Genomic DNA, 27,520 nt, shown 5'->3' on the forward strand with positions numbered 1-27,520 from the left:
GCATAATGAGCTAGTATGCATCGCAACCCATTATGAAATACTTACCTTAGAACAAAGCCCTGCAGCGGGTACACCTGACCTCTTCCTCAATGTTTCATCCACCGACATCTGAGCTGATCCTATCCGCAAAACAGACGGATGGGATTGCATGGCAGTTGGGTTTAAACTGAGGCGGTTCCTTTACATCTTACTGCCCATAGAGGAGAATGGGCTGTTTCTGCTCTACATAAGCAAAGCAGACACAGACCAGCCATCCGCCCGCTCAGCGGGGATCAATGAGATTCCCTGCAGAGCAGGCAGACTCCAATGGATTCCACCCCATGTGTAGGGACGGGCCTTTACTTTAAAGTGGACATAACCCACTCTTATCCTTTCTAAACTACTGCCATAGTAGTTATCTATACGGATATAAATGCCTCCTGCATGTATCCTTGCCTGTCAAATGTCTCCCTCTGTCTGTTATGACAGTGGTCATCAACCCTGTCCTCAAGGCCCACTAAGGCTGCTTTCACACTGGGGCGGTATTCAGGCGTTACAGCGCTAAAAATAGCGCCTGTGTAGCGCCTGAAAAAAACCGGCCCCTTTCCCTCCAGTGTGAAAGCCGGAGGGCTTTCACACTGGAGCGATGCGCTGGCAGGACGGTGAAAAAAGTCCTGCTAGCCGCATCTTTGGAGCGGTGAAGGAGCGGTGTATTCACCACTCCTATACCGCTCCTACCCCATTGAAATCAATGGGACACTGCGGCAATAGCGCCGGCAAAGCGCCGCTGCAGCGGCGCTTTGCGGGCGGGTTTAACCCTTTTTCGGCCGCTAGCGGGGGTTAAAACCACCCCGCTAGCGCCCGCAGACCGCCGCTAAAACGACGGTAAAGCGCCGCTAAAAATAGCGGCGCTTTACCGCCAACGCCGCTCCCGCCCCAGTGTGAAAGCAGCCTAACAGGCCAGGGTTTATGTATTACCTTGGGGAGATGCAGACTAGAATACTGCAATCACTGAGCAGTAAATTATATCACCTGTGATGTATTTCAGTTATCTTGCCAACCTGGCCTGTTAGGGGGCCCTGAGGATAGGGTTGATGACCACCGTTTTAGGAGAACCGAAAAACTGCATATTCTGGGGGTGGGTCGGTTGTCTGAAGAGGTGGGTGGAGTCGCGATGTCAGACTTCACGCCCACCTCTACACTCCCCTTCTCAACATGCATTTTCTCCCGTGTATTTCTTAGTGATCATAGCAGATGTCCAGTGTAACATCCAGTCAAAACCCACTACATGACTTCAGCATGCCCAATCATGCTAAGGTGTGGAGCAGCCAATCCTGGGAGAGCTGTTAATTATGGGCACTGATAGACTATAGGCACTAATGGCCAGCACTGACTGGCATCACTAATGGCCATGGATGATCAGTGTCCGACCAGTGTCAGTGTCACGACCTGTTCCGATGTCCTCTGCGAGGAGATGCCGCTGATTGGCTCTCCTCGCCACATGCTCAGTGTGAGGTGAGGTGAGCCGATTACTGGCACTTCCTGTATTTACTTGTAGCCAGCTGTGATTGGACACAGCCAATCACATGGTCAAAGAGCCGCGCCAGACTCTTTTCGGAGATCGTAGCCGCGTCGTATTGCTAGTACACGGCGCGACCGTGCAGGTGCACTATCATATGACGTCCACCCAGAACGAGAGCAGCATTGTCACTCAGTCATTTGACAGTGGGCAGACGGCAAACGGTTAACCTTCAAATATGGAAAGAACAGTAAGAGCGGTGAAAATGTGGGACAGACTCCCTCAAGAGCTGGTTCTGGCCAGCTCAGTAGATAAAAAAAAAGCCCTGGATTCTTTCCTAAATGCACAAAATATAACTGGATATTAACATTTATAGGTAAAGTAGACGCAGGGAATATCCAATTGCCTCGGGGGGGGGGGGGAATCAGGTAGGATTTTTTCTGTCCCTCCACTGGAGCAAATTACATCATGCTTTACTGTTTTTTTTTCCCCTTCCTCTGGATCAAATGTTAGTATGGGAACCAATCACTCATAAGAACATTCTACCTGAAAAGGGTAAAGCACCACTTACCAAATTACATACCTGTTTTAACAAAGACGTATTGCTGGTCACCTTTTTCTTCTATCTAAAACAGGCACCACCCAGGTTCTCATTGCCTGGTTCTGCCAAATTCTTTTTATCTTTAATATTAGTATTCTTTAGACTATAAAGCGACATTTAATAGATGTCAACATTTATGGTAAAAAAGACATTCAAGAACACCAATACACTGCTGAGTTGAAGAGTATATCCATTTCACTTCAATGAACACTGCTATATAGTTGCCAAGATATGTGTTAAATATTCAAAGAATGGCACAAGTTCAGCAGTAAAGCACAGATACTACAGTAGTAATCGCAGCTACCTGCAGTAAAAGATCAAAATCGCTGTTTTACAAGATACCCAGGAATGCAGCCAGTAGTTAATAAGGTATTATTTTTCACAACGTTTAGGAAGTGACAACTCCATATGAGAAAAAATAAAATAAAATCTGCTTATTTTGCCAATATTCATATTTTTGTAAATTGTATATATTTTGATATTCTAAGATTGGTGCAAGTACAGAGTACAATTTTACACTGTATAAATTGACATTTATACTTTTACTTATCCCTTACTCCCCTGGCATCTGGCTGTAACCTTTTCTCTCCGACACTCCAGGTCATAGGCCGGTCTTTTGCACCTTCACTTACAATGCTGGACCTGCATTGCACATGAGTAGAGCGCAGCCGTGATCACCATACATAGCGCTGAAGAGAAAAGGCTTCAGGGGTGCATTAAAAAGAAGGAATAGCCTGCTGGAGCATGGGAATAAAAAACAAACAAACACACACCAGCAAGGAGGGCTTTTTACTACCGAATGCAGACTGACTGCATCTGTGCATACAGCCATTCACGTCTATGGGGTAGCTGTGTGCAGGACCTGTGGCTCCTGTACAGGGAAATAAACCCAAGCTTTACATTCTATAGCCCCAGACAGTGGCTAAAAGCATGAGCTCTTATAGCCTTTACCTTTGAAATGTTGCTCTATAATTTTCTTTATGATCTCCTCAGACAACTCGCTCCTTTGCTGGTCCATGCTCAAAGTGATACACACATTGATACCAAACAGTAGAGTGACTACTTTTAAATTGGCTGACTAGAAGACTGAAGACATTTTCTATAAAATTAAAGTAATCAGTTTATTCCGAATGAGCTATGGGGGAGCCAACAAATGTTTGCATGTCTGTATTGTAAACAGGGGTGGATCGAGGGGGGTGGGGCAACGGGGCAATTGCCCCCTCCGAGAATGCGGGTGGCTCCAGGGGTGATAGCGCTGGCGGGCGGCTCCGCGGGTGACAGTGCGGGTGGCTCGGTCGGTGAGTGGGCGGGCGGGGCAGCTGGACGGCTCGATGTTTGAGCGGGCTGCTGGCAAATCAGGAATCCAGTGGGCAGGGGGAGCAGGGAGATGACATCTCTCACCGCCCTGCATCCCTGCAGTTCCGCCTTCACTGTGCAGGAAGCTATGGGCAGAGAGATTACATCATCTCTCTGCTGCCTAATTTCACTCTGGAGCACAGCAAAAGACCATTTTAGCAGGAAAGTGACACAGTAGGTGACAATCCACAACATGTGGCAGGAGGCAACCCTAGTGGCAAGTGACGATCCACATCTGCTGACAGGTTTCAAGTGTCAAGTGACAATCTGCATAGCAGATGCAGATTGACGGGGCAAGTGACAATCCGCAATGTATGGCAGGTGACGTGGCAAGTGACAATGCGAAGTGTGTGGCAGGTGACAATCCACATCTGATGACAGGTTATGTGGCAAGTGACAATCCGCATTTGGTGGCAGGTGACACCCTCAGGGCTCCCACTGATTCTGCATTATGGCGAGTTGAACCATTTAAATTTTATATGACAATGTAATAGAAATTATGCACTTCAATCATCCTGACACCAGAACAACCAGGGTGCTGGCATGATTGAAGTGCCAACACCAGCCATTTCCCTGATAAATTGCCCGCAAAAATACATATTTTTCCAGCAGGGCCCTCCCGAGATTAGACTCTGGATCCACCCCTGATTTTAAAAGTACATTGGGGTGCCATTCCAAAAACAAACGCAAGTCGTGTAGTGCAATAATGTGTTGGAAGTAATGGGCATACCATAGGCCTAAATTAAGTCCTTGAATACACTGCATTATATTATACTGTAAGTAGTCTCATGAAACTGCATTTTAATCAGGTGACACTGAAAAGTACAGAGAATATACAAGTCATTTTTCCAGCTGGGATTTATATTAATATGCTTGCTGTGGTCACTTTTCCATGACTGACTTTCCACATGTAATGTATTTTTTCAGGAACTGGAGAGTTTACTTTTGATAAGAACTTTGCATGCTCAGGTAGGAAGGATATAGGAGGAGTAGTCAAATTTCCTGGAAGATAATCCAGATCAATCAAGCAGATTGCAGAGAGCGAAATCTAACAGTCTGGTTCCAAGTACAATATAAAAACACACAAGGGAGGTAGGCTGCTACTGATGTTTGCACTTCTTGGAGTCGCTTACATGTTTAAATGATATTAAAGGCCCCTTTCACACTGGGGGCGGTTTTCAGGCGCTACAACGCTAAAAATAGTGCCTGTGTAGCACCCGAGGGGCTTTCACACTGGAGCGGTGCGCTAGCAGGACAGTGAAAAAGTCCTGCTAGCCGCATCTTTGGAGCGGTGAAAGGAGCGGTGTATTCACCGCTCTTACCCATTGAAATCAATGGGACAGCGCGGCTATATTGCCGGCTAAGCGCCGCTTTGCGGGCGGTTTTAACCCTTTTTCGGCCGCTAGCAGGGGTTAAAACCACCCCGCTAGCGACTGCAGACTGCTGCTAAAACGACGGTAAAGCACCGCTAAAACTAGCGCCGCTTTACCGCCGCCGGCCGCACCGCCCCACTGTGAAAGGGGCCTTAAGGTTTGCACTAACAAAAAAAAAAAAAAAACACACACCACGTGTCCTACTTACCTGATCTATGCAATGGTTTTGCACAGAGCAGCCCTGATGGTCTTCTCAGGTGCCCTGCCAGCACTCTCGACTCCTCATGCATTTGACCAGTGTGCCCAATAGCAAGCTGTCTGCTATGGTGGCACTGATGCATGCTCGCACCCAAGCCCTGCTCTATGTATACATAAGAAACAGAGCCACGGCCTAACCCCATCCCCTCTTCATTGACTCATTGGCTGGGATTAAAAAGCAGTGGCCAATGCCCCCACCTCCCCCTGTGTCTAAGCCATTGTGGAAAGAGACACCCAGGACAGCCGAGGCTCCCATCATGCACATCGCTGGATCGAGATGGGGATCAGGTGAGTATTAGGAGCTGCAGCACACAGAAGGTTTTTTAAAGGTAAAAACCTTCAGTCTTTACAACCACCTTAAGCCTTCATATCTATTCTGCTTGCATCCTGCTTTATAAATACTGCCCAGCTGGTAAGACATCTTCTCGGGAGTGGACAAAATGTAACTTACAGCTGCAAACCAGTCATGCTCATGAATAAGCAGAATCCAGCAGATAAAGCTGTTCATCCCCAAAGTAAGTTTTTTCCAGTTTTGTATATTACGATGCTAGCAGATTAACAGTGATGCATTGATTGGGTACCAGTATCCAACTACCCATGTCACCCCCCAAACAATTATGATTTTCCACTAAAAATGTGTTCAAATGAAAAACGTCTAGTGCAGACATCGGACTAAAGAACCCATGATACATCTACCATTGCACTAAACATCTGTATATTCCACGCTTACTAAGAAATCACTGGCTACGAGACCTTAAAGTAGCAAGTAGTACTAAAGGCAACTCACTCACTCTCCCCCCCCCCCCCCTCCCCCTCCCATTTTTGGATGTGAGGGTTATAACTCGGCAGTTTTTTTTATTGCCATCTGTGTACCATTTTGGCATTTTCCCCTTCAATTCCAGTCCCATATCCAAGACAGGAAGTGAGAGGAAATCCCTCCAACGTAAGGGAATCCTGGGTGTCACCAGTACTGATGTCCCTCTTCGAAGATGCCCCCCTCCTTTGCTGTTCTTAAAGGGTTATGAAACCCTCTTTTTTTTTTTTTTTTTTTAAACATACAACACTTACATCCTCTGTGCAGTTGGTTTTGCACAGAGTGGCCCCAATCCTCCTCTTCTGGAGTATCTCAGTGGTGCTGGTGGCTCCTCCTCTGTTCGAGTGCCCCGTTGGGGAAGCGCCCTTCTTTGGGATAGCCGTGTGGGCACGCTCTTGAGTCATGTTGCTGTGTCTATTGACACAGACAGCTGGACTTGGCCCCACCTCCCTGAAGCCCGGGTCATTGAATTTAACCACTTGAGATCCGCGCTATAGCCAAATGACGGCTACAGAGCGGATCTCCTTTTCCGGGACGACGTCAATAGACGTAGTCCCGTGTATGAGCGGCCTGCGCGCCCCCTAAGGGGCGCGCGCGGCGCGCTCTGTGATCGGCGAGTCCATGAGACTCGCCTGATCACCGATCCGTGCAAGGGATCGATCCCGACCCCTTATCACGTGATCAGCTGTCAGCCAATGAGGAGAAAAAAAAAAAGCCGATCACCGGCGGCCGTGATCGGGACATCAGTCCCGATCACGGCCAGCAATGCAAGCGACCACCTGCCCCCTGCCAGTGCACACCTGCCCCCTGCAGTGCCTTCCTGCAGTGCCCATAGTGCCACCCAGCAGTGCCCACAGTGCCACCAATCTGCCTCAAAGGTGCTGCACCCCAGTGCCGCCCAGCAGTGCCGCCCATCAGTGCCCAGCAGTGCCGCCCATCAGTGCCCAGCAGTGCCGCCCATCAGTCCCATCTATCAGTGCCCATCCGTGCCACTTATCCGTGCCACTTATCCGTGCCACTTATCCGTGCCACTTATCCGTGCCACTTATCCGTGCCACTTATCCGTGCCACTTATCCGTGCCACTTATCCGTGCCACTTATCCGTGCCACTTATCCGTGCCACTTATCCGTGCCACTTATCCGTGCCATCTTATCTGTGCCCATCTTTGCCCACCAGTGCAGCCCATCTTTGCCCACCAGTGCAGCCCATCAGTGCAGCCCATCAGTGCCCACCAGTGCAGCCCATCAGTGCCCACCAGTGCAGCCCATCAGTGCCCACCATCAGTGCCCACCAGTGCAGCCCACCAATGCAGCCCACCAATGCAGCCCACCAATGCCCACCAATGGAGCCCATCAGTGCCCACCAATGGAGCCCATCAGTGCCCACCAATGCAGCCCATCAGTGCCCACCAATGCAGCCCATCAGTGCCCACCAATGCAGCCCATCAGTGCCCACCAATGCAGCCCATCAGTGCCGCCTAATCAGCGCACTTCAATGAAGGAGAAAAATGACCCGTTTGCAAAATTTTATAACAAACTATTAAAACATGATTTATTTATTTTTTTTGCATCTTTTTTTGTTTGTTTAGCAAAAAATAAAACTCCGAGCTGTAACTAAATACCACCAAAAGAAAGCTCTATTTTTGGGAAAAAAATGATAAAAATTTCATTTGGGTACAGTGTTGTATGCCCGCGCAATTGTCATTCAAAGTGCATCAGCGCTGAAAGCTGAAAATTGGTCTGGGACTGAGGGGGGTTTAAGTGCCCAGTAAGCAAGTGGTTAAAGAGGAAGTAAACCCTGAGTTTACTTCCTCTTTCATTCCCTGTAAAGGCAAAGCATAATGGACTACTATGCATCGCATAGTAGCCCATTATGTGTCACTTACCTGACACAGGAGCCAGCGAAGTCACCGCTGTCCCCTGTAGTCCGCCGCATCCATCTTGTTGGTGGGGTCTCGCAGCTCCGCCGCTGTCATTCGGCGAAGCCGTCACTCCCGCGTATGCGCACGGGAGTCGACACGCGCGGCAGCTCCATTCTTGGAAATGCCGTGCTCAGTGCGCCTGCGCGCCGCTGTCTACGGCGCATGCGCCGTAGACAGCGGTGCCCGTTTTTGGGAAAATATCTCCTAAACCATATAGGTTTAGGAGATATTGCTTGGACCTACAGGTAAGCCTTAATCTAGGCTTACCTGTAGGTCAAAGTGGTTTGTAAGGGTTTACAACCACTTTAATTGACAGACGCAGAATGGCACTCTGCGCGAATCACCGTAGCTGTACGGCGGGTGCTTTAAGGAGTATAGGGGAAGGCACGCGCACCCGACGCGTCCTTAGGGAGCCGATGCACGTGACCGGTGGCCACAATGTCCGCCGGGCACCCACAATCATTCTTTACAGAGTGAGAACGGGGATTTGTGTGTGTAAAAATCCACATCCTGTCAGGGGAGAGGAGGCAGATTGTGTGTTCCTAGCATATAGGAACAAGGATTGGCCTCCTCCCCAAGTCAGTCCCATCCATCACCCCCCCCCCCCCCCCGACAGTTAGAACACACTTAACCCCTTGATTGCCCCTAGTGTTTACCCCTTCCCTGCCAGTGACATTTATATAGTAATCAGTGCGTTTTTATAGCACTGATTGCTGTATAAATGTCAATGATCTCAAAAATGTGTCAAGTGTGTCTGATCTGTGATTTCTTTGGGGCTGCAATGTTGTATATATATTTTATGTAGAATTATTATGTAGAAATAATATTAGTTATATTATTATGAAGACATTTTTTTTTTTATTTGGGATATTGATTGTAGCAAAAAGTTAAAAATTGTGTTTTTTTTTCTAAATTGTCTCGTTTATAGCGCAAAAAAATAAATAAAAAAAACGCAGAGGTGATCAAATGCCACCAAAAGAAAGCTCCATTTGTGTGTGTGTGTGGGGGGGGGGGGGGGGGGGGGGAATACATTTTGGTTGGGTACATTGTCGCATGACCGTGCAATTGTCAGTTAAATCGATGCAGTGCGGTATCAAAAAATGGTTTGGTCAGGAAGGGGGTAAATCCTTCCGGGGTTGAAGTGGTTAAAGTTTTCAGCCTTATCTAACCAATTACAGAATGACCCAGCTGTATAAAGCTGAGACCTGTGCTCAGCCATAAAAAAAAAAAAATAAATAAATAAAAGTTTACTTTAATTTGATATAACAGGATGGAAAAGTTATTGATTTAGGATGAGCAATCTCATTAACAAGGACTTGCACACTGCAATTACAATCATTTGCAGACATTAATTAATATGACAGATATAGTTAATGATAATTTAGAATGCCTGGCAGAAAACAGATACTGATTACACAGGAAAAGCCAGTTTACAATAAGCTGCTAAGAAAATCAGTTAGGCTCGGTTCACACAGGGGCGACACGACTTCAGGACGACTTTGTGAGGCAACTTGAACACGACTTAGACACGACCTGGGGCGACTTACAACACAACTTTAAGTCGCCCCAGGCCAGGCGACTTTTGCCGTGGCCAATCAGAGAATGAGCTCTGAAGGGGGAACTCCACGCCAAATTTATGAAAAAAAATTTGGCGTGGGTTCCCCCTCTGAGAGCATACCAGGCCCTTAGGTCTGGTATGGATTCCAAGGGGAACCCCCTACGCCGAAAAACGGCGTGGGGGTCCCCCCCAGATCCACACCAGACCCTTATCCGAGCACGCTACCCGGCCGGCCAGGAAAGGGGGTGGGGACGAGCGGGCGCCCCCCCCCCCCTCCTGAGCCGTACCAGGCTGTGTGCCCTCAACATGGGGGGGTGCCTTGGGGGAGGGGGGGTCGTGCGGCCCCCCCACCCCGAAGCACCTTGTCCCCATGTTGATGAGGAAAAGGGCCTCTTCCCGACAACCCTGGCCGTTGGTTGTCGGCGTCTGCGGACGGGGGGCTTATCGGAACCTGGGAGCCCCCTTTAATAAGGGGGCCCAACGGATACCGGCCCCCCACCCTATGTGAATGAGTATGGGGTACAATGTACCCCTACCCATTCACCTGTGAAAAGAAAGTAAAAAAACAACACAACACAGAGTTAAAAATAGTTTATTGCACAGCTCCGGGGGGGTCTTCTGTCTTCGGGGGTCTTCTCGCCAGACTCCTCCGATATCTTCTGCTAGCTCTTTTACTAGCGGAGGAGCCAGGCTTTCTTCCTCGCCGCCGCCCTTTTTTTCCCCGACTTCGGGGGGTCTTGTCCCCCTCTTCGATTCTTCTTCTTCTTCGAGATGTTGACTCGACGTTCTCTCCGGCTGCAATGCCAGGGACGCGCTGCGCGGCGACTTATATAGGGACAAGGGGTGGGGTCATCGGTTGATGTCACATGGTGACCGCGCCCCCTTACAATGTCACAGTCCCGGAGGATGCTGGGACTGTCACCATGTGACATCAACCGATGACCCCGCCCCTTGTCCCTATATAAGTCGCCGCGCAGCGCATCCCTGGCGAGGAGGAGGAGAACGGAAGGCGGCGGCGACAGAAGACCGGGCCACCGCCTGTAAAAGAGCTAGAAGAAGGCGTGGTGGCCCGGCAGTAGAACCGAAGAGGGGGACAAGACCCCCGAAGTCGGAAGAAGAGGGCGGCGGCAAGGAAGAAAGCCGGGCTCCTCCGCTAGTAAAAGAGCTAGCAGAAGATATCGGAGGAGTCCGGCGAGAAGACCCCCGGAGCTGTGCAATAAACTATTTTAACCCAGTGTTGTGTTTTTTACTTTCTTTTCACAAGTGAATGGGTAGGGGTACATTGTACCCCATACTCATTCACATAGGGTAGGGGGCCGGTATCTGGGGGGCCCCCTTATTAAAGGGGCTCCCGGATTCCGATAAGCCCCCCGCCCGCAGACCCCGACAACCAACGGCCAGGGTTGTCGGGAAGAGGCCCTTGTCCTCATCAACATGGGGACAAGGTGCTTTGGGGTGGGGGGGCCGCACGCCCCCCCTCCCCCAAGGCACCCCCCCATGTTGAGGGCACGCGGCCTGGTACGGCTCAGGAGGGGCCCGCTCGTCCCCACCCCCTTTCCTGGCTGGCCAGCGTGCTCGGATAAGGGTCTGGTGTGGATCTGGGGGGGACCCCCACGCTGTTTTTTCAGCGTAGGGGGTTCCCCTTGGAATCCATACCAGACCTAAGGGCCTGGTATGCTCTTGGAGGGGGAACCAACGCCGAATTTTTTTCATAAATTTGGCGTGGAGTTCCCCCTTCAGAGCTAATAATTCTGTCAAAGTCGCCTCCGTATAGACAGAGATCTGACTTGGAGACGACTTCCATTGAAATCAATGGGTACAAGTCGCCTACAAGTCGGATTGAAGTAGTACAGGAACTTCTTTTGAAGTCGGAGCGACTTCAGTAGCGTGCATCAAGACGGCTCTCATTCACTTACATTGATTTTTAAATGTTGTCCGGCCTGAGGCGACCTGAAGTCGGATCTGAGTCTCCCCTGTGTGAACCGAGCCTTGCCCACTGCATGTAGCACAAAATTTATACTATAGGAGAGCGTGGGCAATACCAAAACTATAAACCTAATACATTGATCATCAACCTGTCAATCGTGACCCATTTTAACTAACATTTTGTGTGCAAGGTCATTACTACCCTTAAGCCCTGGCTCACATTGATGCGATTTGGCATGCGATTTGACATGACAAATCGGCAGCAACTGCAGCTTCCAAATCAGTGCAACGACTCGTTTGCATCGCCGCACAGATTCCCAAAAGTCGTTTTTGTACTACTTTTGGGTTACGATTTCCATTGACATTTGTGCAGAAACCCACACAGAGGTCTATGAAATCGCTCCTGAAGTCGGGACTGACATGCGAGAATGAAATTGTGCAAGTTCAGAACTCACGCGATTTCATCTCTGCAGTCAGTGTGAACCTAGGCTAAGATTAGGTATGATTTGTATTTTATAGTTACATTGGTTCAGGTTGGACCAATATACAAGTATGTATGTCTCATTCCTGACAGATCCTGAAGCAAATCACCGTACTAGTCATCACCACAGCAATAGCAACTGTCTTCTGAGCCTTGTGCCGAGCAGCTGCCTTTCTGCATAGTAATCAAAGGGGGTCACTGCCACCATTTGTAGAACGCCTTGCATTTTTTTTTCCTTCAATGAATACAGCAGTTCCCTGGAAGCGGTAGAAAGGCACAGCAGTGAAAGACTATGCCAGTGCTCCATAGTGTTGAGTGTTGTCAAGACAGGAAGTGCGTTACTGGCATGATCACCAGGTGAAAATAAGGCACACGAGACGCAGGTGAAAACTCTGCTCAAAAAAACTGAAAGGCGCGTTTACAAATGTTTGCATGCCGCGTTTAGCTGTGTTTAGCCGCGTTTGCGTTTATAAAGATAACATCATGTAGACCCTCCCCAAGCTCTCAAAGCATGTTTTTTTTAACTATTTCTGCTATTTTGATCAGAGTGAGCAGCAGCAGCATAGAGAGCAGTTGTACACTTGCATTTGCCTCTCTGTCTGTGGTATATATTTTTAAATGGATCCCATATTGAATATATGTCAGGAAATGCTCCTGATGTTGCTCTTGATGAGACAGCAACGTTGTCGCAAGTTTCGTGAGAGGTCCAGAGTCAGAGCTCGTAGATATTGGACCCATCCGTTGATGGGACAACGAATGTCTGTTGGATATTTCACAAACATGTATGTGCAGCTGCGTACCTACCCCAACAAGTCGGGTTACAAAATGTCATTCTCTGATGCAGAAAAGTGCATGACATTTTGCGACCCGAATTTGGGGCCCCCTATCGCGGGATCACTTGGTGATAGAAACCTCAAATTTGGATATGTTGTAGTGCTAGTTCCATCTGCATACCGAATTTGGGGTTCCTGGCAATAAGTACCCCCAAGATATGGGCCCCCAAAGTCGGGTCGCAAAATGTCATTCTCAGATCATATTTCTGAGTTTTCAGGTCCAAAAAATTGGGTTCCTTTAAAAATGCTTATAAAACGCAAACGCGGCTAAACGCGGGTGCCGTGTTTAGCATCTGAAACGTGGGATTTTTTGCGTCTGAATCCATTTTTTTGCTTCTGGAAAAACAAGGTTAAAACGCAACTGCATAAAAACGTCAAAAAACGAGACTGTGTGCATGGACACATAGGATAACATTGAATGAGTTCAGGGGCAGTTGAGAAAAAGTGTCCAACTGCATCTGAACACGCGTTTAACAGCGTCTCGTGTGCATGAGGCCTAAGAGGAAAAAAGCTCTAAAAAAGATAAAGTATAATGTAAGTTGCAATATATTACTTGTGTTCTTGAGTTTAGCTAAACTTTAAATAAAGCCACAGTGCAAGTCCACATATTGCTGCAGCTAGATATGGGTAACATTTTAGTCAACGTACAATTCTTCCACTTTATGCTAAATATGCACCTCACTTTGTCCTTTCTGGAGACTCAAGTGCTGCAGAATTTGCAGATTTTTAGTTACACATTACATTTCTGGTCAGCACAACAGCTTTTATAAATGCATTTTGTTTTATTACCCAAAAGTTCAATTGGGTCTTCAGATCCCAGAGAAGCAATAAACTATGACCTGCTGTGTAAAGCCATGCTACAACAGGCTTCATCCTCAATGACAGCCTGAGACAGGCACAGCTGCAGCACTATTTCTGGAAATCAAAACAGCAAGGCCTGCACAGGCTTCCCTGCATACCACCAAACCAAATGTGCCAGTGTAGGAAGTAAATATGAAGAGAGTATGAAGCCACAACGATGAATACAAGGCATTTATACACAGTACCATCGTATTACAATATTTTATCACAATATCACTTTATTAAAAATAGACAATTTCATTTCCTAAAGTGTAACTAAAAAGGCAAAATATATTTTAGTTTTGGATAGAGTGGAGAGGGATAGAACACCTTTTCCCTACTTAAGACAAAGTAACAGGTTGACTAAACAGGTATCCTCTTGTCCTTGCACCTACTTTCCAATTGCTCCCTGGAAGCACCAGTCGTCCACTGGATACTGAATGAGCCCAAAAATCTGGGTGACTTTCTTTTGTTCCTTCCACAATGCAGAGCTTGGCCACCAAGAGGAGAATCACAAGTCCCAAGTACTGGCATGTAAAAGTGGGTGTGGGAAGGTTGGATTGGGAAGTTTATTCACCCTGCGTAAACTCTGACTTAAGCCTCGTACACGCTACAAAAAAGCTGACAGCTCAGGTCAGAGCCGCTGCACTAACAATCTGATGTTAGTACAGCAATCTCCCCTGCTGTGCTAGTGTGTTCCCGAAACACACTAGAACACTCCCCCCAAGAACACTCCGGTCAGTAGACCTTTTTCGGACATGCAAGTTTGCAGAGGGACAGCGCACACAACGGGGAACTCCCAAACTCCCAGTCTATTTTACAAGATCCTCTTTCAGGTGCTCAGGCTCAGTGTGTCCTAACACACTACAGCAGAAACAAGTCAAATAATTGATCCGGCAACTCTGTAGTCCATATAGCAATTTTAATGGTTGGTTATAAAGTGTGAAGCAAAACAGCTGATGTGTTTCAGGCAAACAGCCTTAGTCATACCTAGAGCTGGGCGATTTTCTCAAAAAAAACCCGCAATTCTAATTTTTATTTTTATGATTGACACCGTTCTGGTCCACGCAGACTAGGCCGAAGCCACGGCCTCGCCTAAAAACTCCTGCCCGCAGCTCCTCAGGACCGGCGCTGTGTCAGTGCCGGGCCTGTTGAGGAGGAGAAAAAAAAAATCTATTTGCTGAAAATTTGAATCGATTTGACCTCTCAACTCGATTCAAATCGATTTTTTCCCCAGCCCTAGTCATACCATGACCCTTCGAACGGCTCAATGCCATACATGCAGGCCGAATGTTAGCCGGTTTCTATTATAATGGCTGATGGCGCCCAACATTTGGCTGGTGTGTACTGGGCTTTAGATCCAACCTGGGGGTTATTGGAGGGTAAAAGAAAAAGTACCAGTGCAGTGGAGGAGGAAGACCTGCTGAATTTGCTCCTTTCATCTAAATGAGCAGGAGGACAGGTTTGTTCCTTAGCACTCTGTTGTCAATGACATACTGCTTAAAGGGCTTTTAAACCCTCGTTTTAAAAAAACAAAAACAAAATGAAAAAGCTAAATACTTTTCTCATGTTTTGCATCATCACCCACCTTGTGCACGACACATGAGGATTCTGGGATTTTCGTTCAGCATACTTTGCTTAAGAGTAATCACAGAGGTTAGTGGTGTAATGGGGGTGATCTATTAAGCCCCACATCACATTTCCCTGAGGACAAGCACGTCAGTGCAGCTTAGAAAATATAATGTTGCAGCAGAAAGTACCAGCAGGTTCAAAGTGTGTACCTTAATCCCGAGTGGATCAGCTGCCAGTCACTCCACAGAAGTGGAGTCCCCAGATGCTCTTTCCTTGCAAAAAATGGCCCTAAATCACACATTGCACTGAATACAAGATTTGGCTGTGTAAAGCCAACAAAACTCTAACAGTCAAGTATGTGCCTGAATGAAAACAATGACACTTCAGTACATGCCTGTCCCTGATTTTCTAATGGGATGTAAATTGGTATGTGCGCTCCCTAGATAACACCAGAATGACCCCGACTATTCTTCCTGTCTGTGTGTTAAAGTGTTTGTTAAACCAAAAAAATAAAAAAAATAATATTGATTTCCTGGTCCCTTAACCACTTCAGCCCCGGACCATTTGGCTGGCAAAAGACCAGAGCACTTTTTGCAATATGGCACTGCGTCGCTTTAACTGACAATTGCATGCGACATGGCTCCCACAAATAGAGCTTTCTTTTGGTGGTATTTGATCACCTCTGCGGTTTTTATTTTTTTACGCTATAAACAAAAAAAAATAGCGACAATCTTGCAAAAAAATAAAAAGATCGCAATAAGTGCTTGATTGGTTTGCGCAAAAGTTATAGTGTCTACAAAATATGGGATAGATTTAGGGGATTTTTTTTTTTTTTTTTTTTTTTTTTTACTAGTAATGGTGCCGATCTGCGTCATGGCGGACAGATCGGACACTTTTGGCACCATTCACATTTATACAGCGATCAGTGCAATTAAAAATGCATCGATTACTGTGTAAATGTGACTATCAGTGAAGGGGTTAAATGATAGTGTTTTATTCCTGCGCTACCACTGGCGATCTATCAAATGTCAAGGGCTGCTGCTGCTACTACCGGAATGGATCACACCGTATCCACTTAATATGAAACTAAAGATATGTTGATATTGCGCTGCCCCTATATTAAATAACCCTCCGAGGGTGATAAGTATAATGCCTAGTTACACAAATCAATAGTGTAATATACAAATATATACCACAGGAGGTGATGGAATCCAAATAAATGAAAATCAAGTGAACAAAAAGGTAAGCAACTAAGAACAGTCTCTTAAAAAATTACTATTTTGATAAAGTGCAGAGAAAATGCAGCAAAAAAAAAAAAAAAGTAAACACTACAGAGTCAATTGAAAACCTCCACGGAAGCACAACTGCTTCAATTGAGTGCAAAGCCAAAAAACAGTGAATTGATCATAAAGTGCCAAGTGCGTCTTATAAATGTGCAAATAAGTAAACACTCTCCAGAGGTGATATAAGTGAACCACCCTAATAATAAACAAATGATATACAAGAAAATAAGAAAGAGTATACCTAGACCAAAAAGAGGGTACCCTCTCCTGATCACATGGAAATAAACTTTAGAATTAAAACAAAAAATATATATAGTAGTAAACGCACTATAGAGCCGGCTGTAACATACATTATATCAGAATGAATCCGGCCTCTATAGATTAAATATTCATATTGAAATCCATCAAAAATTGCAAGTGCTTTGTGCAAATTCAACTGAGGTGTGGATCTCCCAGTGCTTAATCCCGCTGTGATTACACTTTAGTGGGCAGTGGCCCCTTACCTATAGCAAGGAGGGATTTGCATAAAAGGTATATCGATTTCTTTATACGTCTTCTCTCCTGGTAAATTCAGTCACCTTCTCTTTTAAATTTTATTCCTTTTGCTCCATAGGACCCAATAGATTAATAGAGAGGGAATACCATAGTGTAGTATTTCACAAATGGCATTTATTAAAAATTTTCATACACAGGGTACTCAAACATTAATAGATAGAAAAAAGCCTTTTTCTAGTAATCAGCAGAAAGTGCATCCACAGTCAGCGTCCTTCCCGTCCCTACGCGTGACATCACACCATGTGACTTCATCAGGGGATGTAGCCCTTTGGTTACAAGACCATATAGTTATATTTATACACCCAGATCAAACAGGGTTTATGAAGGGCCCTGAGGCCAGGAGATAATACTATTCGGGTCTTGCATTGGATATAAAATGGACCGAACCAGACCCCAAGCGTAGTAATTTCAATGGATGCTGAAAAAGCATTTGATAGGGTGGGGTAGGAGTTTATGGTCGAAGTTTTGAGGAAGATGGGTCTGAGAGAATGGATGATGGAGTGGGTAATGGCATTGTATGCAGATCCTAGAGCAAGGGTTAAAGTTAATGGTAGATTATCAGATTATTTCTGCAACAATCTTTTCCTTTTGTTTGGCACCTCAAATCTATATCTATTTGGGGATTTATATCTCTTCAGATGTAAAGCGCCTATATGATCTAAAGTATGGACCCTTGGTGGCATCTATAGTAAAAGACCTGCAGAAGTGGAGAAGTCATACTTTGACGTGGTTCGGCAGGGTAAATTAGCTTAAGACCGCTTTCACACTCAGGCGCTTTAGCGTTAAAAATTGCGCCTGCAAAGCTTCTTTGGAGAGCATTAGGTGTGATGAACTCACCGCTCCTAAAGCGCCACTGCCTATTGAAAACAATTGGGCAGCGCTGCTATAATGCCACTGCAGCAACGTTTTGCAGGCAGACTTAGCCCCTCTTCGGCCGCTAGCAGTGGTTAAAAACCACCCACTAGTGGCCGAATAGCGCTGCTAAAACGACAGTAGAGCGGCACTAAAAATAGTGCCGCTTTACCGCTGATGCCCGGGGCAGCTCAGTGTGAAAGGGGTCTAAAAGGAGTGTAATCCCTAGACTTATTTATGTTTTACATAACCATAACACTCCCACAGACATTCTTCAAATACGAAGGGCTTTTATGACCTTTGTGTGGGGAGATCAACACCCTAGGTTGCCATATGAGATTCTGAGGAGACCAAAACGGGAGGGTGGGGTTGGACATGCGGGCATAGTGACTTATTACAGAGCCATGGCTCTGGTTTGTATTATAAACTGGTGCCATGACTCTGCTAGTAAACTTTGGGTGCCTCTGGAGAAAACACCAGTGGGTAGGAAGTGGAACCTGGCCGGAGCCCCCTGGAACCTGGTTTCATATAGGGGGTTATTAGTGTTTTCGTCAATGGTGATGCAAATTCCATCTATTTGGGACAGAATGAATAGGGCGTTTAGAGCGTTGGAGGATGGATGGGAAGGGTAATTGTGCTAGCGTGGCCCCACAGTGTAAATTGCAACCATTGGCAGAATTGGTCTTTTAAGATTGGGGGGATACCAATGGCCATATGGAAATATCAATTGACAGATCTGTTTAAAAAGTGTAAGCAACAAGTTAGGCCAGCAAACCTGCTTATTTTTGAGGAAGGGTGTGTCAACTTAGAGTCGGGCCATATGTTGTCACGAATGTATATGCTGGTTCTGAGTGCCAAAAAACAAAACACAAAACGACAACTCCTTATTTTATCCGAGAATGGGAAAGGGAGTTGGGTTATAATTTTACATCCGAACAAATTAAAGCGGGAGTCCGCCGGGAGTTCCCCCCGTTTTTTTTTTTTTTTTAAAAGCCAGCAGCTACAAATACTGCAGCTGCTGACTTTTAAAATAAGGACACTTACCCGCCCACCGCGCCCGCGATGTCGGCACCAGAAGCCGATCTCTCGATCGTCTCTCGGGTGCTGCCGCCGCCATCTTGGGTATGGGAATCAGGAAGTGGAGCCTTTCGGCTTCATTTCCTGGTTCCCTACTGCGCATGCGCGAGTCGCGCTGAGCAATAAGGATGGTCCCCGCTGTTTCTGGGATCCGTGTGTTTCCCAGCAGGCAGCGGGGGACTTTCGGAAAGGGGCGCAGATTCTGCAGAATCTACGCCCCTTTCCGCAGATAGCTATGCCGGAAGTGGGTGCAGATACCTGTACTGTACAGGTACGTGCACCCCCCTCCCCCCTGAAAGGTGCCAATTGTGGCGCCGGAGGGGGGGGGGGGGAGGATTCCAATGAGCGGAAGGTCCACTTTAGGGTGGACCTCTGCTTTAAGAGGGTGAAAGGGGCAACACACCATACCTCAATAAGTTCCCATATAGAGGAGGATTTTGTATAAGTTCTTGACAAGATGGTATCGTACACCAGTTCGATTAGCTCAGATATACACATCAGCGGATGTTAACTGCAGAAGGGGGATGTAATCAAAGGGGTTCATTACCTCATTTATGGTGGCACTGCCCAGAGATTAAAGTATTCTGGGAAGCAATAGCTCCATGGGTTAAGAAAACGACACTAAGACCTACAGAACCCTCCCCATTACATTTTCTCTTTCATGGGATGCCATCATCTGCTGGGTTTTTAAAAGAGAAGCGTTACTCCACATTTGCCAAATGCAGCTAAAATATTGATACCCAGATTCTGGAAACAGTCTATAATGGATTGGAAGAGAGGTGTAAAAAAATAATGGAAGCAGCGAGATAGATACATATGGTTAAGTACCAACAGAATACGTTTAAAGACACCTGGGCAGGGTGGCTGTACTACTCCACAGAAATAGGGGCAGACTAAACCCTATGGGGGAAAGGATTTGTTTTGGATTGGATAGTCTATGGCAGTGATGGCGAACCTTGGCACCCCAGATGTTTTGGAAATACACTTCCCATGATCCTTATGCACTCTGCAGTGTAGCGGGGCATCATGGGAAATGTAGTTCCAAAACATCTGGGGTGCAAAGGTTCGCCATCACTGGTCTATGGGATGAATCTGGCGAGGAGAAGCTGGGAGGGGGGGGGTTCTCCCCCCCCTGGGAGGCACAGTGGAGAGATGATTGCTGTCAGTAAAAGGAAGAGGATAATTTTTATAGTAAATTAGGCATGTGATAAGCAACACGAAATGAAAAGCACACAAAGAAAGGTGGATTGAAAAGAATATATTAATATATATATTATAATAAAAAAATACCTCTCTCTCTATATCTATATCGAATAAAAACACTAAATATAATAGAACAGGACAATAGTAATTTGAAATTACACTTTTTTTTTTTAAACACGAATAGACAAAAATGGGTGTGGGATCATTTTTATTTTTTTCTCTTCTTCCTGAAGACGATGTGATCAGGGATCCGGTGTGTTTTCTCTGGGAGAGGGGTTATTGTCCTTTGTGTTAATGAAAGGATTTAAATAGATACCTTGTGCAATGTGTACCTTTATATTGTATGTCAGAACTTGTCTTAATAAAAAAAAGGAAAAAAAAAAGAGAATAGAACTATGTATTACAAGAGCCTGCTGGTTTGATCTAAATTTTCAATGTGTGAGTGTCCCACGTGACATAGATTTGGTAAAATTAAACGTAGAATGTACAATCAGGTTTTTATAATGCATTATCAGCTTTAGTGCTCACTCACATCATATGCAATGAGCTGCATAGATCAATGCAGGATACTGCAAGGGCACACAGAAATCAATTATGTTCCCTGTTCAAACCATAATGCTGTGCTGAAGTACAGTGAGCTGCATGAAACAAATGCAGCATTATTTTGTGACACTTCAATACAGTTTTAAAAAAAGTAAACAATGTGGTGTGTTACAATGCATCACACTCTCTTTCACTGCCCCAGCACCCAAGCATTAGCCTCCATTCACACGTGTGACTCCAAAGTCGTACGATTCCCAAAGAAACTTATGATGGGTGCGTCTTGAATGTGACTTTGGCTGTTGACTGTGGCTTTGACTGTTGCTTAACTGTTGCATTGATAACATTACAGTGTTCGCAAAGTCTCTATTAAAATAACAAACGTTATACAGAAAGACCTCGGTTCACCAACAACTCTGTTCACGAACAGAAAAGTTCATAAAAATTTTGCTTCAGTACGCAAACTCCACTTCGGTTCATGAACACGAGCCGCAGCCATTTTCCCTGCTCTGACAGGTGGTAGCGACTTCTTGTAGGCGGATAATGATCTAGAATGCGCAGAGCAGAAATTCTAAAGAATAAGGTTGTGAAGAAAATAACCATTGAGCTGAAGGACATTATAGAAAAAGCATGACCGTGGTATTCATGCAAAATTGCAGTGATTTACTGCAAACAAACCCCTCTACAAGTGCAGCAAGTGAAGAGTTTAAAGCATCCACAGTGTGATGAGACACGGTGAGGCTTCCAGTTCTGACAAGGCCAGTGCAGAAGCCTACAAGAAAGAATTTTTCGAATTCATGAAGACAGAAGGACAGAAGGCTCAACAAGTGTTCAACTGTGATGAAACAGGGCTCATCTGGAAAAAGATGCCAAACAGAACAGGAGGAAAAGGCACTCCCGCTGCACAAGCCCATGAAGGACAGATCAACCCTTCTGCTGTGTGCGAAAGCAAGTGCCGATCTGAAGATTAAGCCACTACTAGTGTACCATTCCCACACCCCTTGTGCATTCAGGGAGCAGAATGTGAACAAGGCCAGACTGCCTGTCATGTGGAGGGTCAATGCGAAAGCTTGGGTCACAAGGCGTTTCACCCACCATAAAAAAATTGTCTCTCCGACAATCAACTGACTGAAAGGTGCCTTCTTCTGATGGACAATGCCCCAGCACACCCTCCAGCCCTTGTGGATGATATGGACGCCGGGTAAGTGCCCCCCCCCCCCCCCCCCGACACCTCTTATGCAGCCTATGAAACAGCAACTCATCTGCAACTTCAAGAAGCTGTACACAAAGGCGCTTTTTTTTTATTGTTTTTTTATTATAACTGAAGAGACGTCCTTGACTTAAGGAATACTGGAAGAATCTGCTGTGATCCTGGCCCCTTCCTCCGGTCAAGTGCCCCCACAGCAAGCAACTAAACGCAGCGAGAGGGCCAGTTCACACCAGAACCGTGTTTGCCACACTATGTTCAAAATGCACTGGGTATGTGACCTGTTCTGGGTGTAAATGTAATCTTAAAATGAAACTTCACCCAAAAGCAGAAGTTCCACTCTTCCTCCTCCACATTTGGCTTTCTTTTTTTTGGGGGGGGGGGGCGCGTGAGCAGGTATCTAGTTTTGACAGGTGTCTGCTCCCCCACTTCTGGTGACAGTGGCGATCCAAGGGGAAGTTCTCCACCCCCCCTACCCCGAAGCCTTCTGGGAGACATAGGTGCTAGAAGATTGCTGGACCATTCACAAAGCTCAGTGTGGCTTGCACATGCGCAGTGGAAATACAGCTATAAAGCTGCATGGCTTCACTGCCAGTTTCCCTTAGTTAAGATGTCGGCGGGGGTGCGAGGAGTACAGCTTGCTGCATTTTCCCCCACTAGAACACACCAAATACACACAGGACTGGGTGCAAATGCACCAGAAACATGCAACTTAGTAATGAAAGTAGCAAAATTTAATTTTTATATATAAAATCTGCGCAACATTCAATATAATTATGAAATTAATCGATTACTATTTTCATAATCGAATAATCGGCCAGCCAATTGGTTGAAAAACAATACACACTTCCGCCCTCACACCTGTCGGCCAGCCAATTAGTTGGCCTGCATACAGAATGCATTATTTGTTTATAAATCTGTAAATACATCACAGCACACATACAGCTCAGTACATCATCCATACATGTCAGTAAGTGCCTGAGAACTTGTGAATGTGAGGAGCAATGCCTCATGGGACATGTAGTCCTGGGGGAGGAAGCGAGTGGTTCTAAAGGCAGACGTTTTTCTTTACCTTGCTATTGGGGCATTCTATACTGTACTTAACACACAGCAAGATACAGTGTAGAGACAGATCAAAAGCAAACTGTATAGGTAAGTACTGAGCCTTATGCTGGCCACACGAATCAATTTTTGGATGAGAATATTCATATGAAAAATCTTTGTACATTCGCTGAATGAAAGAATGTTTGACATTTTCACTTGCTTTTAACATTGTTTTAAAATGAATGTAATTTCAAAAAACCACATACACTGTCTGAAAATTACTTTGACCAAGCAGTTTTCTATTTCTAAATTTTCCTGTCACTGTGGTTGAAAACGAATGTCGATTTGACCCCACTAACTATTCGAAAATCGAACGTTCTTAAATTATTTATTTTGTTTGAAGGAAGACATTGTTCTTGTATGGCCAGCATATAATATATTACAGTCTTTAACTCCTCCCCCCCCCCCCTCTAAAAAAAAAAAAAAAAAAAAAAGATCTGAGTCTGATATTTACCAGCTTCAACCTCTAATATTATATACAGTATCTCTCCTAATAGTATATCTCTTCTGTCTGGTATTCTCAGACTGGATTAGAGATTTTGCTCCCTAACCATATAGTTGGTTATTTATATTTACCACTGCATAGAGATATTTAAGAATAAATTGCCTTTTTTTTTTTAAACTTTACATATTAACTAAATGATACATCACACTTTTTTTTTTTAGGTTATCAACTGATCAAAACAAAACGGCCAACTAATTGATTATGAAAATAATCATTAGTTGCAGCCCTAGAGAGCACTATGGTTTGCCTTTGCTTTATATACACACACAACCAAATTATATCCTCGGAGGTGGTCAGCGCTGTCTAGGTGCACGGTGATGAGGATTATTTGTTTTTGGTTGAGCTACACTATATTTTGTTTTGGCAGTAATGAAAGTAGTAGTAATGAAAAAAACGTATTCCAAAAAGTGCATCACAAATAAATGTAATAAACCGAAAATGCAAATCCAGAAACGAACAGCGGATACAGGGACTGTGGTGGTAAATGAGCCCCACAAAGTTCCTTTAAAATACATTTAAGAAAAGCGTGTGCAATACAAGCAGAAGAGTGGTGTGGTATGGTATGGTATCGTGTGGTGTGGCATGGCATAGTGTGGTATGACATGGCATAGCCTGGTGTGGCGTAGAGTAGAGCAGTATAGCGTGGTGAAGTGAATAAGCCCCCCGGGGAGGATGGAGTAGCTGTGTCCTGTGTGTCAGGTGCAGTATATGAGCCCCCCAGTGAGGAGCTGTGTTGACAGGTGTGGTGTGGTGTGGTGTGGTATAGTGTATAGTGTGGTATGGTATGGTGAAGTGAATAAGCCCCCCGGGGAGGACGGAGTAGCTGTGCCCTGTGTGTCAGGTGCAGTATATGAGCCCCCCAGTGAGGAGCGGTGTTGACAGGTGTGGTGTGGTATAGTGTATAGTGTGGTATGGTATGGTGAAGTGAATAAGCCCCCCGGGGAGGACGGAGTAGCTGTGCCCTGTGTGTCAGGTGCAGTATATGAGCCCCTCCAGTGAGGGGCTGCGTTGTCAGGTATAGTGTATAGTGTGGTGTGGTATGGTATACTGTGGTGAAGTGAATAAGCCCCCTGGGGAGGACGGAGTAGCTGTGCCCTGTGTGTCAGGTGTAGTATATGAGCCCCCCAGTGAGAAGCTGTGTTGTCAGGTGTGGTGTGGTATGGTATACTGTGAAGTGAATAAGCCCCCTGGGGAGGACAGAGTAGCTGTGTCCTGTGTGTCAGGTGTGGTATAGGGTATGGTGTGGTGAAGTGAATAAGCCCCCTTGGGAGGACGGAGAAGCTGTGTCCTGTGTGTCAGGTGTGGTATAGGGTATGGTGTGGTGAAGTGAATAAGCCCCCTTGGGAGGACGGAGAAGCTGTGTCCTGTGTGTCAGGTGTGGTATAGGGTATAGTGTGGTGAAGTGAATAAGCCCCCTTGGGAGGACGGAGAAGCTGTGTCCTGTGTGTCAGGTGTAGTATATGAGCCCCCCAGTGAGGAGCTGTGTTATCAGGTGTGGTGGGCTCTCCCAGTCCCGTACACTATGAGGTGGGATAGCCCAGCTCCTGCCCATACATTCTCCTCTCATCCTCCCCTCAGGTAAGAGCCCGCCGTCTCTCGCCTCCTCATGTCTCTCACACGTTCCCCACTCTCTCTCACCCCCCCCCCCCCATAAAAACAGGACTGCTCACCATGGTTCCCGAGACCCGACCAGTGTGCCCCCAGTTCCCCGGCATCTCACCTGAACGCTGCCCACTATGCGACTCCACTGGGACTCCAACTCTTTTCCCTGGGACGGCCCGGCCTGTCAATAACACGCATGCGCGATCGGGGCGAGTCCCCCGAAGTGGTTGGAGGGGCGTGCCTGCCGGCGTCTCCGCCCCCCTCCTAACCATGGTGTCAATCAGTGAGAGTAGATGTGTGGGAGGGTGAGGCAGGCCGGGCGGTGTGTGTACTGTATACATGATGGAGCCCACACATGCCGCTGCATGACTCCCTGTACACAGGAAAATTGCATGTACTCAGGATCACCTTATTAGCCTGATACACATGCCAAGTTGCTCGGGGGGGGGAAATAGTTTCCTTATGGTGTAATTATCTCATTGTTCTCATCCTGCACTGAGTAGCTGACCTTTCCTGTTTGTTCCATTGATTTATAAAATGGCCTGAACTGATCACAGCAGTGTGCAGAGGAATTGCCAGGACTAGAGAACTGCTAATTCCACAATCCTCACTGTCACACAGCACTCCACACTTATTGCCCATACACACAATCAGAAAATCTTACGAAAAATACCACATTCTGAGCAATCGTGGGGGGGCAAATAATCAACCCCCCCCCGCAACTCAACCCCCCTGACGCTGTCTGCCGGCGGGGACCGGGCATCCGTGGAGCTGCGGCCAGTGTAATCAGGTACTTCAAGTAAAAACCCTGGCCACTCTAATGTACGTGATCGGTGACCTGAAAAGGGGCGGACGCATGAATCAGAGGTGGCTGCGGCGGCAATGGATAGATTCATGCATAGCATAAGTCTACCTATTGCATATAGGGGGGTGGAGAGGAAAGAGGGGGCGCCCCTGGATCGTATGATAATCGGAGAGTTAGTACAAAGCTCCCAATGTCGTTCACTACAGTTCATCCGATATTATCCAATCGGACAAGCACAAAAATGTTTCTCGTATGATTTAATTTAACCACTTCAGCCCCAAAAGGTTTTACCCCATTTTTTGTGATATGGAACTGCATTGCTTTACCTGACAATTGCTTGTTCATATGACGTGGTACCAAGTTGTGCATTTAGATGTGCTGTCCTAGGCTTGCCTAAACTCATGCACCCTTTAATTTAAATATGACTCACCCCTTCTTGTTTAAGACCCGTCATCTGTAAACCACACCCTTTCCTCTTTAGGCTCAACCTTTTCTTCTTAGTGCTCCACCTCTTCCTCTCTGTACATTAAAAGTGGGTACCAGTGCAGCCTATCAGTGCAGTGCAGCCCTATCAGTGCACTTTAAGAGTGCAGCCTCATCAGTTACCATCAGTGCAGCTTAACAGTGCGGCCTCATCGGTGGCCATCAGTCCAGCCTCATTAGTGGCCATCAGTCCAGCCTCATCAGTGGCCACCATTGCAGCCTATCAGTGCTCATCAGTGCAGCCCTATTAGTGCAGCTTTAGAGTGCCGCCTCATTAGTGCAGCTTATCAGTGCCCACAGTGCGGCCTTATCATTGCCCATCAGTGCAGTCTTATCAGTGCAGCCTATCAGTGCCCATCAGTACAGTCCCATCAGTGCCACCCCATTAGTGCACACCCTCATCAGTGGCCATCAGTGCAGCCTATCAGTGGCCAACAGTACAGTCCCATCAGTGCAGCCTACCAGTGCCCAAAAGTACAGTCCCATCAATGTAGCCTATCAGTGTCCATCAGTGCAGCCTCATCAGTGCAGCTTATCAGTACAGAAACTCAAGTGGTATCACCTATGAAGTGCCCAAGAGGTATAAGAATTGTACCTGTCCTGGGCTGGGGGTTCCCCTCATCCTCCTCTCTCCTATCGACACAAAGCCCGGGCCGGGAGGAAGTTGCGATAGGATCTGTAAGGATGCCATGTAGGAGAGTAGGCAGAGCATTAGGCTCCACCTCCAGCAATTACTTTAAGAGCTGCTGGTCTGGCCAGTCACCAGCCGCTTTGTGGGGGTGCAGTCCCTGCCCTCCTGGCCAAGTATGCCCCATAACTGGTGCCAGTCCCTGTCCAGTTACCACCAATAACAACGCCGCTACAGCGGGAGGCAGGAGCCAGGATTTGGAAGAAGGGGGGAGGCTTTTTTTCATGCGGTTGCATGATATGCTGTACAGAGGAGGTCTAGGGCTAGAATTATTGCAATCGCTCTACCGATTTCGGTGATACCTCACATGTGTGGTTTGAACACTGTTTTCATATGCGGGCGCTACTCACTTATGCGTTTACTTTTTATTTTTTATTTTTACACTTTAAAAAAAAAAAATGGTGTCACTTTTATTCCTATAACAAGGAATGTAAACATCCCTTATAATAGAAAAAAAAGCATGACAGGACCTCTTAAATATGAGATCTGGGGTCAAAAAGACCTCAGATCTCATATTTACACTAAAATGCAATAAAAAAAAGTGTCATTTAAAAAAATTAAAAAAATTATAAAATGGCCTTTTA

At 46.2% G+C, this 27,520-nt stretch overlaps 1 protein-coding gene across 3 annotated transcripts in view; it reads right to left on the bottom strand.

Moving 5' to 3' along the window:
* Positions 1–27,520, bottom strand: part of MYO1C (myosin IC) — a 352,367-nt gene that overhangs the window by 313,415 nt on the left and 11,432 nt on the right. Inside the window, exon 1 of one of the 3 annotated variants that reach the window (XM_077480549.1) lies at positions 25,079–25,233. The exons of 1 other annotated variant lie outside the window; for it this stretch is intronic. Coding sequence is in view for 1 of the 2 variants with exons in the window: in XM_077480545.1 (XP_077336671.1) it covers positions 25,029–25,073 (45 nt within the window). In the remaining variant the exon portion in view is untranslated. Of the gene's footprint in view, positions 1–25,028; positions 25,234–27,520 lie in introns of those variants that run through there. One more of the 3 variants, XM_077480545.1, reaches the window with a different exon arrangement.

Source organism: Lithobates pipiens, unplaced genomic scaffold (assembly GCF_037356315.1).
Source record: "Lithobates pipiens isolate NorthernLeopardFrog02 unplaced genomic scaffold, aLitPip1_a1.2 Scaffold_16, whole genome shotgun sequence".
Classification (NCBI taxonomy): Eukaryota; Metazoa; Chordata; class Amphibia; order Anura; family Ranidae; genus Lithobates; species Lithobates pipiens.